The following is an 11,792-nucleotide window of genomic DNA, read 5'->3' as shown; positions in this document are numbered from 1 at the left end:
TTCAAAATTCTTCCTTAAGACAAACTGGGAACTTGTTAAAGCATCCTAGAATTAAAAGGAGGCTCAAGTGGAACGTCTACCACTTTCTCGCCCGCCTGTTGAAGGACTAACGACTCTGGGGCGAAAACCCGCTGAGTCTCTTTCCCAAATAGCTCCGTCCCACCAGGAAGAGCCCGAACGCCGCCTCAACGGGGGACTCATGACTGCCCCACCCGGCCTCCGTGTTTTCCCGCCCAGACCCGGCGATTTCCGAAAGGGGTGTGGCCTGCAGAGCGTTCGCGCGTGAGGGGAAAGTAGGTGTTTCCGGTTCCGGTGTCATGGACTGCTCCTTCCCTGAAGGCGATCCTGCGGCCGTCTGCGGGAAGAGGCAGCAGTTCGGGAGCCGGTTTCTGAGCGACCCCGCTCGCGTCTTTCACCACAATGCCTGGTAAGTGCCCTACCCTTCGCCCGGCCTGCCCTTCGCCCTCAGTCCCAGCGCCGCAGAGCACTCTGAGAAGGCCCTGACCGCCGACCAGAGTCCTGCGGGCCTACTCTTGGCACTCTCCTCCCACGGAGGAGGCGCTGCGGGGCCAGCGACTCGCTGCCCGCGGCGAAAACCTGAGGCGCCTAAGCTGCCCATTTAATTTTCCCAGGGACAACGTGGAGTGGTCGGAGGAGCAGGCCGCGGAGGCAGAAAGGAAAGTCCAGGAGAACAGCACTCAGCGGGTGTGCCAGGAGAAGCAAGGTGCGCCCGGGTGGACCCTCAGTGATATTGACAGCCTGCGTACTGCTGGACGTGCTCTCCGGAGAGGCCAGAGAACCGAGGCCCCGAGAGTCTTTGTTACTAGTCTGATACAGAACTCTGGGATAGAACGAGAAGGGGAGGGGTTGGGCAAGGCTGGGAAAGGGCTGTGCCTTGAGATCTTGTTAGGGCATAAAGGGTGTTTTGGTTTTGATTTGTTGTTTGGAAGAGGATAACTGTATCTCGATAGCATTTTCTAGTGACTTAAGTCTTTAATTATGTTGACTAGACCCATATCAATATGACTGACCTGTGGCAACATGATTGTCTTGGAGGATATACTTTCTATTGTCATTACATTTTGCCAGAGGAAATGTTGCCATTACAGCTGGATTCAAGTGATCAGATTCTAAATAATGGGGGGTGGGGGGCGGCTGGCTAATGAATCGTGAGTTAGGTGTCTTTTCCTTGTGTGGTGGCTATGAGGTGGTACGGCTTCTGCAAAGGAAAGATGGATGAATCAGAGTGGAAATAAGTCTGGGCAAAGGAAAAGAGGCCTCTTCTGAAGAGGTGGATGATTTCACTGAAAAATACACCTAGTTAGTAAAACTAGGACTAGTTGGGCCTGTGTTCTAAGTGACAGTTGAAGGTGGCACTAGAAATTGCAGAGTAGTACCCACAGAAATAGTTCTGAACAAGTAGAAGAGTCCAGTTATGGAATATTAACCTTACATAGTTTGACAAAGACTACATCAAACCAAATTAAGGTTGAGAGGGATTTTGAAAATCATATAGTCCAATATCCTCTTTTTACAGTTAAAGAAACTTGGACTTCAGGACATTAAGTGCCTTGCCCAGAGGTAAGCAGTTTAGTTAGTAGTGGTGGAATTGAGATCCAATTTCTGAGGTTTTTCTTGTTCTACTACACTAGTCAAGGCCCTGTATTGGCAAAGAGCAGAAAGCTAAAATCTAGTTATAAGCCAGTGTTATCTCAAAAATAAAAAGTAAAACTGAAATCTAGGACTGCCTTGATCACCTTCAACAACACAGGTTTCTTTTAAACAGTCCATACTTTAGTCTGTCCTGTCCTCTATCATCAGATCTTCTCATCGAAACACTTTTCCTCTTGTCATCATTTTCTGTTTCCATGCTTGGTATCTGTTAGTAGTGAATTCATTTCTGGGCTCCACACTAAAGAACCACAGACATAGGAATATAATGTAAAGAAGATAGAGTATCATACCTGTACTATAACCATTGACTTCACGTGGGGAATAACTGAAGAACCTGGGGCATTTAGCTTGTAAAAGAGGTTTTAAAAAGGGAAATAATTACCCTCAAATACGAAAGAGCTGTTCTGTATGAGAGAGAGTAGGATCTTTTGACCAGAAATGATTAGACATATTTTTTGCTTAATATTAGAATTTTCTAATAGTTAAGAGCCATCTAAAGATGTGGGAGGAGAATTGATAGGTAGTAAGTTTTCTGGCAGAAGTTGAACTCCCTGGAAGGAAAGATACAGAGCAAATTCAAGTGTGATAGGACCAAATGACCACCAGCTCTGAGACTGAGGTTCTACTTGAGTATAACTTTTGGTATAAAATTTGATGAAGCAGGGTGGTAATTTATATTGTATACAAATAAAACTGAGAGATGGTTCTTAAAATTCTTTCTTAAATATTTACAGCTGATTATGAGATTAATGCCAACAAATATTGGAACAACTTCTACAAAATCCATGAAAACGGGTTTTTCAAGGATAGACATTGGCTTTTTACTGAATTCCCAGAGCTGGCACCTAGCCAAAATCACTTGAAGAATTTGCTCTCAGAGAATAAGAGGAGTGAAGTATATGAATACTATAGAAGCGGTGAGGATGGACCTGGTTTAACAATAGAAGAACAGCTCAGTTGTTCTTCTGTTAGCCTTGGAGATAAGACACAGCCACCTCTTACGGAAGAGAGTGTAACTCAGAAACTCCATCGCCTGGAAATCTGTGCTAATGAGTTTCCTGGATCCTCCGCCACCTACCGAATACTCGAGGTAACCTCCCTTTATTGTCCTGGCAGTGGGGTTAGCGAGGCTGTCTTATGCACCGAGGGTGGCACTAGAGAGGATGAGCCCCAAAGTAACTTCTGATGATGAAGCTGACTAGACTTACCTCCTTTATGTTGGCCTGGAATCACCTGCATTTTTGAGCTTTTGAAATGTCCTAGTTGCAGACCAGATGCCTTGGTCATGACAAACAAAGATAGATCACCTGAGGTGCTACCTGGGAACATTATATTCTGTCCAAAAGTTGTAGTGTCCTGCTAACCCTGCCATCTAGTAGAGAGTCCCAGGTCAGAAGACAGCTTCTGTTACTTCTGATACAGTTATGAGATGGAGAGGTTAGTTAGGATGGTGTCTGCTTTTCAGGTGTGGAGATTTTTTGTCTTCTCAGTCTGTATGTGTGGTAGAGGCTCGGCTAGGCCTGAAGAAGAAAAGTGTGCACTGTAAAGTGACTATTCACAAAAGTGACTACACACCCCACCAGAAGCTGATTAGTTTTGGGACTGAGTCCTCTGGCATGACTTTGTGTTGGTCCCTGATCCTCCCCAAGCGGAGTGGGACTTCTGCCTCATAGTTATTACGGGGTTAATTGAGATAATGTATATATAATGGCTGAGGATAGTGTCTGACACATAGTAAGCTCTTAGTAAATGGTGCTATTTTCATTATTACCACACCCAGCACTGAACTTAGGACCGTGTTGCCGTGGTTCACCTCATGACTTTTTCAATCCCGTCTACTAGAAACATTTTTACAGTAATGGTATAGTGGAGCTCAGTAAGAAAAGACTGTTTACAGGACCATTTGCCCAAACTCAAAAAGTAAAAGCGGCCCATGCTCTTTTTCCCAGACCAGGTCCCATGCTGCTAATAAAAGCCCATATTCTCGTCTACTGTGGCTACCTCTTTAAGGGTTCCTGAGGTCACGGGCAGGGAATGTCATGATTACTCTAGCTCTGGTCACTACACCTTTCCTAATACAGTAAGACAAATTGTTTATTGTTGATTATTTATTTACTTTAGGGAATTAACTCTTTGGGAATTTTGTGATTAATAGTTCATTTCTGATTTCTGTTTACAGGTTGGTTGTGGTGTGGGAAACACAGTCTTCCCAATTCTACAAACTAACAAGTAAGGTTTGTTGTAAAGTCTAACAGCATGTCAGCAAAGAAAAAAGTGATGCATTGTTGTTTCTTGGAACTCTTACTATATTCGAATGGTAACAGCAATTATGGGGAACTGGGTTACAGGAGATTAGATGTCTACACTACCCATTTATGGATTGTTTTGACTTAATTGACTATAAGTTATCTTTGTTATCAGGGAAAGTAGTGAGTGTTAAACCTGTTACTTTGTTAACATGTGGTGCCTTTGATATTTTAACTCTGCTGCATAGTATAGAGAATAGACATAATCCAGGTTGTAATCTAATGCCTCTGCTGTGTTTTTTTCCTGCCCATTTCAGTGACCCAAGCCTCTTTGTATACTGTTGTGATTTTTCTTCCACAGCTGTAGAACTGGTCCAGGTAAGTCCAGTGCTCCTATCAGTAATTTTCACTGACTTAAGGGGAAAAGGGCCTCATAAAAATCAAGGTCTCTAACTAGTTGCTTATTGTGCTGTGGTCTGAAATAGCCTGGAGTAGAGGAATTGGCCAAACATGATGATGGAACCTGCTGCTTCCTGCTGTGGAACTTTGGGCAGGTCTCTTGACCTTCCTAAAGTCATGTTTTAAGGATTGAAATGAAATGATTGTTTCATTTAGGATTGAGTTACAGAAACTTGTAGACAAACGCAGCTAATTAAAGGGAATGTCATAGATCTCAAGGGTATATGGTGTAGCCAGGACTAAAACAGCCCTGACAAAGTATCAGGTACCAAAGACACACTGGTGAGATGCTGCCACCCCCTTCACAGCACCTCCCTCAAGGTCATAGTGTTTTCCCTCCCATTGCCCATTTGCCTTTTGCTTGCTTTTTGCCTTTGCAGCTGGTTTTCTCTGACAGGTTTTTCCTGGTTTTATACATGGCCCAATATACTTGCCCCTCTCAGTCCCTTATAAGTCTTCCCTCTTCAGATATTCCCAGAACCTCACCTAAATGACAGTGTCTTGATTCCAGAGTCCCCAGAAAGTCTGATTGACTCAGCTCAGCTGACCCTCTACTTGCCCTGTTAATTAGCTGTGACCAGTGAGGAACATGGAGAAGGCAATGCACCCCACTCCAGTACTCTTGCCTGGAAAATCCCATGGACGAAGGAGCCTGGTGGGCTGCAGTCGGACACGACTAAGTGACTTCACTTTCACTTTTCACTTTCATGCATTGGAGAAGGAAATGGCAACCCACTCCAGTGTTCTTGCCTGGAGAATCCCAGGGATGGGGGAGCCCGGTGGGCTGCCATCTATGGGGTCGCACAGAGTCAGATATGTCTAAAGCAACTCAGCAGTAGCAGCAGTGAGAAACAAAATCACATTTTAGAGAAGAGAGAGAGAGATAGGGAAGTTACCCTAAAATGTGTGTTACAATCATGTATGATGCTCCTAGCACAGGAGCTCAGGGATCGCCAATATTTCTGGTTGGCTTTTTTGTTGTTGTTTTTGTCTTGCCACTCGACTTGCGGAGTCTAAGTTTCACAACCAGGGATCAAACCTGAGTCCCTGACAGTAGAAGTGCTGAGTTCTAACCATTGGACCACCAGGGAATTTCAGATTCTGAAACTCTCCTTAAGGGCCAATGCCTGATGAATAGTGAGACTTTTTAAATTAGTTTAATGATAATAAATTGTAGGTGAAATCTTCCACATCTGGAGAGAGAGATTTTCCTGGAGAATTCTGTGATCTGTGTAATATGCTGTAGTGGGAGTTGCTTTAAATCATGCTTTTTCAGTATGTTTTGTTTTCCTACTTATGAGGTTTCTCCTTGCCCTTTTGGTCACTTACCTTCCTCATTTTTTTCCAGTCCTCAGATCTGACTCCTCATCAGAATAAAGACTAGAAGTAAAGGAGTCAGGAATGTACCATTTTAAACATACAAGTTGGATTTCACAGGCTCCTAGAGTTGTTCCTGGTTCTTACCCTAAGAGTAACAATGTTTGCTATAATGGCAAGAGCTATCTCCCTCAGTGGGAAGCAGCAGGGATTATGTTTAAAGCAAGATGGTTTTTCTTGAGGCTATATGAACATTTTCTAACCTCTCTTCCATCTGTCTGCAGACAAATTCGGCATATGACCCTTCTCGGTGTTTTGCCTTTGTTCATGATCTATGTGATGAAGATAAGAGTTACCCAATGCCTGAGAATAGTCTTGATGTCATCATCCTTATATTTGTTCTCTCAGCAATCGTTCCAGACAAGTAAGTTTTAAGTCCCTTAACCAGTAGCATAGCAAAAACAAAGCTTTGATCAGGGACCTTGATCTCAGAGTTGGAACCTTAATAAAAATGATTTTAATGTTCTGATAGACAGGAAGAAGCTATTTCATTCTAAGCGATACAAGCTTGGCAACCACTTTTCTAAGTTTGTCTTGGAGTCCACGTTGGACTCCAAGCATCTAAACCTCTGCCTGTTGACTGCAGTGGTTGGTTCTTCTTATGATAATGGTTTAACATCTCCAAAGAATGAGGGAGTCATCTTAGTGGGTATGTGGAGAAATTTCCTGTTAATGATCACATAGCATGGTATCTTAGAACTGTGAATGCCACAGCTATTCAAGAACATCTCATTATTGGCTTTTTAAATAAACCAGGCTTATTAACAGCACAAAATATACAGTGAAACTTAACTCATCAAGTGTTTTCTGATATTTAAGTTCTTTGGAAAACTTCTCTAGTAAGGAAAATTCCATAAAATCAAGATTAAAGGAAAGTGGATTGGTTTACCTTAAAAGATACCATTAAAGGCTCCTGGACATAGGCAGCCAGTCATCCCAATGAAGTTGAAATATTGTCTCAAGGAAGCGGCATCAGTCGGGGTGCTTTGGGGGGTGGGGTGTGACTGACTTTCTCTAGCCCACATTTCCTCTAGGATAGCACTGTGTCACTTGACCTGATAGGAATATTGTGAGTGTGAAATAAGGGCAGTGGAAGACAGCCCAAACAGCCTGGCATGGTTTTAAACATTAATTGCAGAAGCTTACATGCTGTAAATTTTATATAGTTTCATTTATTTATATATTGGCTGTACTGGGTCCTCGTTGCTGCTCGCACTTTTCTCTAGTTTCACAGAGCAGGGACTACTCTGTAGTTGCAGTATACGGGCTTCTAATTGCAGTGACTTCTCTTGTTAGAAGAGGCACAGGCTCAATAGTTGAGGCGCGTAGGCTTGGATGCTTCGCAGCATGTGGGGTCTTCCAAAATCAGGGCTCAACCTCATGTCTCTTGCACTGGCAGGCGGATTCTTTACTGCTGAGCTACCAAGGAAGCCACCGAGTTTTAAACGGACATGGACTGAAACAAAACATTAAAATTAAAAACATTATTCAAAAAAAAATTTGTTATTCAGTATTTAATCAGACTTTCATGTGGTTTTTATAAGTTCAAAGCATTTATACTTCTTCAGTAGTTAAAGCTGAAACCTACGCTGAGACTCTATATATGGAAAATGCAGTCGGAAGTGTAGAGCACTCTGCCCAGAGTACTCATTTGCATACAGATTGTGTCACCTTGTAAAGTTCTTGAGATTCAGTCCTCATGTAACAGATGGAAATAGACAGGCTGCATTCAGAGATCTTGAGCCTAGTGGGCAGGTAGGCGGGTCAACTAGCAGTTTCCTCACTGGGTGGTCAAGGGTCCTCTCAGAGATCCATGGGAGCCCAGCGTGGGGATGACTTTCCCCTGAGGAGTGGGAAGTGAGCCAGAACGAGAGCATGTAACTTCCCGCACAGTGGATCCCTACTGAAGGAGCAGCCCTCTTCATACTGAAGGCAGTGGATAGAAGCCACAGTTGTAAGCAGACAGTAGAAGGTACATTAGAGGTTTGGGCGTGAGCTCAGGTTATAACTGAAACAAGAGCATAGGAGCTAAGATTTCAGGGCTGATATGTCAGTGTTGGGAAGTTCACTGGCTTTTCCAAATAACGCTACAGAGAAAAGGGACCTGTTCTTTTTTGTGGGGGGTGGTGGGGGTGTTAGGAGGGGACTCTATTCTTGAAGAGATCTGATCTTCGTTCCCTGCTGCCCTTCAGGATGCAGAATGCTATCAACAAGCTGAGCAGGCTTCTGAAGCCCGGGGGGATAATGCTTCTGCGAGATTATGGCCGCTATGACATGGCTCAGCTTCGGTTTAAAAAAGGTATTTTTCCCCACTATAATCAAAACAATGGCTTTGCCCTCAGAATAGTCTCACAAATTAGTGGAATAAAATAGAGACTCTTGAATTATATAGCTCCATACAGAGAGCCATTTCATACATGATAAGAGTGGTATGTTTTAAGTGTGATATGGCAAAAGATGCCATTAAAAAGTTAAAAGATAAATGACAGATTGAGGACAAATATTTCAGTTAATAGAACAGTAAAGACTTAATATCTATGCTGTTCAAATAGGACTGCTGGCAAATTGATAAGGGAAAAGATCAGTGACCCACCCGGAAAACAGATGAGAAGTGTGTTAGAGTTGATTTACTGAAGAGCGTATCCAAATGGCCGAAAACAAAACTTCAAGAAAATGGAAACAGCAAGGAGATACCTATTGCTGGCTGACTCAGAGAGAGCAATGTTCCTCCATGGAAGGCAGAAATAGGAATAGTTGTGGCTTTTTTTTCAAAAGCACCTTGGTGTTATCCATTCAATCCAACAATCTTCTGTGGATTTATTCAGGAACCAGCACATAGTATGTATGTAATAAGCAAAACCTTGGAAACAAAGTGACTGCCTCTGCATAGGGTAATGTGTGTTATCACATGGGGTGGACCCCATACCACTGGTCTCGTGGAGGGTGGACTTGGCTGTGTGACCAACTGAGAAAAGCATTGTGCGGGTTGGTATTTTACACTTAATCCTGTGTTTAACAGTAGCTAGGGAAAAATAAAGCACAGAGAAGGCAATGGCACCCCACTCCAGTACTCTTGCCTGGAAAACCCATGGACAGAGGAGCCTGGTAGGCTGCAGTCCATGGGGTCGCTAAGAGTCGGATACGACTGAGCGACCTCACTTTCACTTTTCACTTTCATGCATTGGAGAAGGAAATGGCAACCCACTCCAGTGTTCTTGCCTGGAGAATCCCAGGGACGGGGGAGCCTGATGGGCTGCCATCTATGGGGTCGCACAGAGTCGGACACGACTGAAGCAACTTAGCAGCAGGGGAAAATAAATAAGATTACTTTGACATTCAAAAGGTGTAGAAGGATTGATTACACATCAGGTTGTTAAACTGAGAAGGTCAGGGGGCTTAGCAGCAGAAGGGGAAGTGTGTCCTTGATAAAAAACAGTTTGTATGGGATCCTATTTATGAGTGTGCATGTGGACACCGTGAAGAGACATGCAAAAGGACAGTCACTGAAATGGGAATAGTGGCTGTCTCAGATTTCCTTAAACTTAGCTATATTCCTTGAATTTTTACTATGTGTTTTTAAAGGGGCAGAAAGCCACTTAAAAGTTGCTTTTGTTTTTAAACAAAGTGTATGTGTTATTTATTTAATGGAGGAAGGGAGAAAACAAGCTATTTTCATCCTGAAGCAGAACTGTAAAATAGGGGGCTGAGAATTACATGTGTTCACTGATACTGAAGTTTGATTATTCTTCTGGAGCTGCTCTTCTCCAAAGCATCATTCCTTTGTAGGAGAGAGACTGCAGATTCCTGCAAAGTACCAGAGTAGCTTAGAAAAGGATCTGTTCTCTGCCCAAGAAATTGGTATCTTGATATGCACATTTAATTGGCCGTGAAATTGACAGAAGTGCTTTAAAGTTTCTCTGGTCTTTACCACATCACTCTGCAGGTCAGTGTCTGTCTGAAAATTTCTATGTGAGAGGCGATGGCACCAGAGTGTACTTCTTCACACAAGGTACGACGCAAAAACACTTGGCTTTGTGCTGACAGCCCTCAGGACTAGCTTCCATATTCCTCCGTGTGCTTTCAGAAGTGACGTCATCTGGCCCCGCCTACCTTTTGCAGCCTCTTCCCTGCCCTTCCCCACCCCTTAGCCTACCCCCAGCCACCTGGAACTACTCAGTGTTCTCTCAGTAGGCTCAGCTTATATGAGCCTTTGGTCCCTGCCTTGTTCTTCTGCTGCCTGCTCTTCCTCTCCATCACTTTGTCCAAAACAGGACACGTGCTCATTTTGCAAAAATGCACTGTAGCTGTTTCTGCTTCGAAGCTGGGTTGTACCTTAGGTGCACCTGAGTTTAAGTGAACCCATTGCTCCCTGGGTTCCAGGTGTAACTCAGAGCTGCTTGTCCTGCTGCCAGTTTTCACTTCCACCGGTGCCATATGAATACTTTGTCCCTGGGCCATCTTCAGGTCACATACTTTGCTGAACCTTTAGTGAGTGATGAAACCTCTCCCCTTAAAAAAAAACAAATGGCTTTGACATAACACATCAATTTTTGCATATGATTGTAAGATGTACGTAGAACCCTAGAAAATTCTTTCCCATCAGCTGACTCTTAGAAAGGCTTTCCTGGTGCGTTCCAGGCCACCTTTCACACGTGGTTTGCCTTCCTCTGCCTAAACGAGGACTTGCTGCTACCAAGTCACTACTGCGATTGTAGGTAAACCATACTGCCCAAACCACTTAAAGTCTGTGAGGCGGGACAGCAGTCTCACAGAGTACCATTTAGCATGGGGAGTGGTAGACACGGTGCTTTTTATTCAGGGGAAAATATGTAAATATCTCTTTCCAAACTAGATGAACTGGACACACTTTTCACTACTGCTGGACTGGAAAAGGTTCAGAACCTGGTGGATCGCCGGTTGCAAGTGAATCGAGGAAAACAACTGACAATGTACCGAGTGTGGATTCAGTGCAAGTATCGCAAGCCTCTTGGGTCTAGCACCGGCTGAGAGGCAGGATCTGTGCTGACTCACAGGCTCGTTGGGCTTTTTAAAAAGAACATTCACAAATGGTGTCTTGTTATTGAACCATTCAAGGATTCAAAACAGATTTGAACCTGGGAAGAATTATTTTATATCAAGATTCTAACTGTTTTGCTTCATATTTGTGAAGCCCTGTGATACACTTTTCTCAAGTTTTTTTCTTATGTGGCGATCTCAATCTTTCTTGCCATTTTGTAACTTAATAATTGAAATGTTATTCATGGGAATCAGGAATTTATATCCATGTGAAAGTATTATATGATAAAGTGAATGACTGAGTTGCATTAAATTATCTGAGGATTCAGATATGTGAACTAAGCAGTTGATGCCTGGAAAGATAAATAAAAATCTCACTCAGTGATCATCAAGGAAGCAAACTGGGAAGAATTGCCTGTCTTTGGATCTTCTCCTGACTCAGAAAAAAAGCATCAATATAGAGTGTCCCTGTTAAATATTTGGTTGTGATCTCTGCTTAACCTTAGTTCCTTGGAATTTTAAGTAGTGTTCTCCCCCCACCCCCGCCCCCATCTTAAGTAACCTGTGTCTAAAAACATTAAAAAGATCTTCACTTTTAGCAAATTGTCTTTTGTGTGTGTGTGTGCGCGTGCTCTTATATTTTTGACGCAAAAGACATTGGGAGAATTTTAGGCATTTCACTTCTGAATGTGATCATTCCATCCCTGTTACTTTTTAAATGTGATTGCTGCCCTCCCCCACCCCCTTGATTTATTTTTTTCTTCTTTTTTTAAAGAAAGTATTTATTTATTTGGCTGCTCTGGGTCTTAGTTGTGGCACACGGGATCTTCCATCTTCATTGCAGCATGTAGGATCTTTTTTAGTTGCAACACATGGGATCTAGTTCCCTGACTAGGGATCAAACCCAGGCCCCCTTCAGTGGAAGCACAGTCTTAACTGCCAGACCACCAGGGAATTCTGCCCTGAATCCTTTTTAAGAGTAAGTTGCAGGATGATGTCCCAACACTACAGTGTATCTTA

At 43.2% G+C, this 11,792-nt stretch overlaps 1 protein-coding gene across 2 annotated transcripts; it reads left to right on the top strand.

The window, feature by feature from the left end:
* Positions 1 to 307: 307 nt before the first annotated feature.
* On the top strand, positions 308 to 11,375 carry METTL2A (methyltransferase like 2A). 2 transcript variants are annotated; one of them, XM_010856465.1, is made up of 9 exons: positions 308 to 427; positions 633 to 724; positions 2,409 to 2,764; positions 3,854 to 3,903; positions 4,238 to 4,298; positions 5,981 to 6,120; positions 7,949 to 8,055; positions 9,700 to 9,765; positions 10,609 to 11,375. In XM_010856465.1, the coding sequence occupies exons 1-9, from the start codon at positions 318 to 320 to the stop codon at positions 10,761 to 10,763; spliced, it is 1,137 nt and encodes a 378-aa protein (XP_010854767.1). In that variant the 5' UTR covers positions 308 to 317; the 3' UTR covers positions 10,764 to 11,375. The 2 variants fall into 2 exon arrangements, with proteins under 2 accessions (XP_010854767.1, XP_010854768.1); XM_010856466.1 differs by lacking the exons at positions 9,700 to 9,765; positions 10,609 to 11,375 and adding an exon at positions 8,309 to 8,832.
* The last annotated feature ends 417 nt before the right edge of the window (positions 11,376 to 11,792 follow it).

Source organism: Bison bison, unplaced genomic scaffold (assembly GCF_000754665.1).
Source record: "Bison bison bison isolate TAMUID 2011002044 unplaced genomic scaffold, Bison_UMD1.0 scf7180017864371, whole genome shotgun sequence".
In the NCBI taxonomy this organism is placed as follows: Eukaryota; Metazoa; Chordata; class Mammalia; order Artiodactyla; family Bovidae; genus Bison; species Bison bison.
This window is presented reverse-complemented; position numbering and strand designations above follow the sequence as displayed.

Excerpts from the sequence above, each read along its gene's own strand:
- METTL2A (XM_010856465.1), top strand. The coding sequence starts at position 318 with ATGGACTGCTCCTTCCCTGAAGGCGATCCTGCGGCCGTCTGCGGGAAG. Across the intron at positions 428-632 it reads GTCTTTCACCACAATGCCTG|GGACAACGTGGAGTGGTCGG; the intron begins GTAAGTGCCCTA and ends TAATTTTCCCAG. Across the intron at positions 725-2,408 it reads GGTGTGCCAGGAGAAGCAAG|CTGATTATGAGATTAATGCC; the intron begins GTGCGCCCGGGT and ends AAATATTTACAG.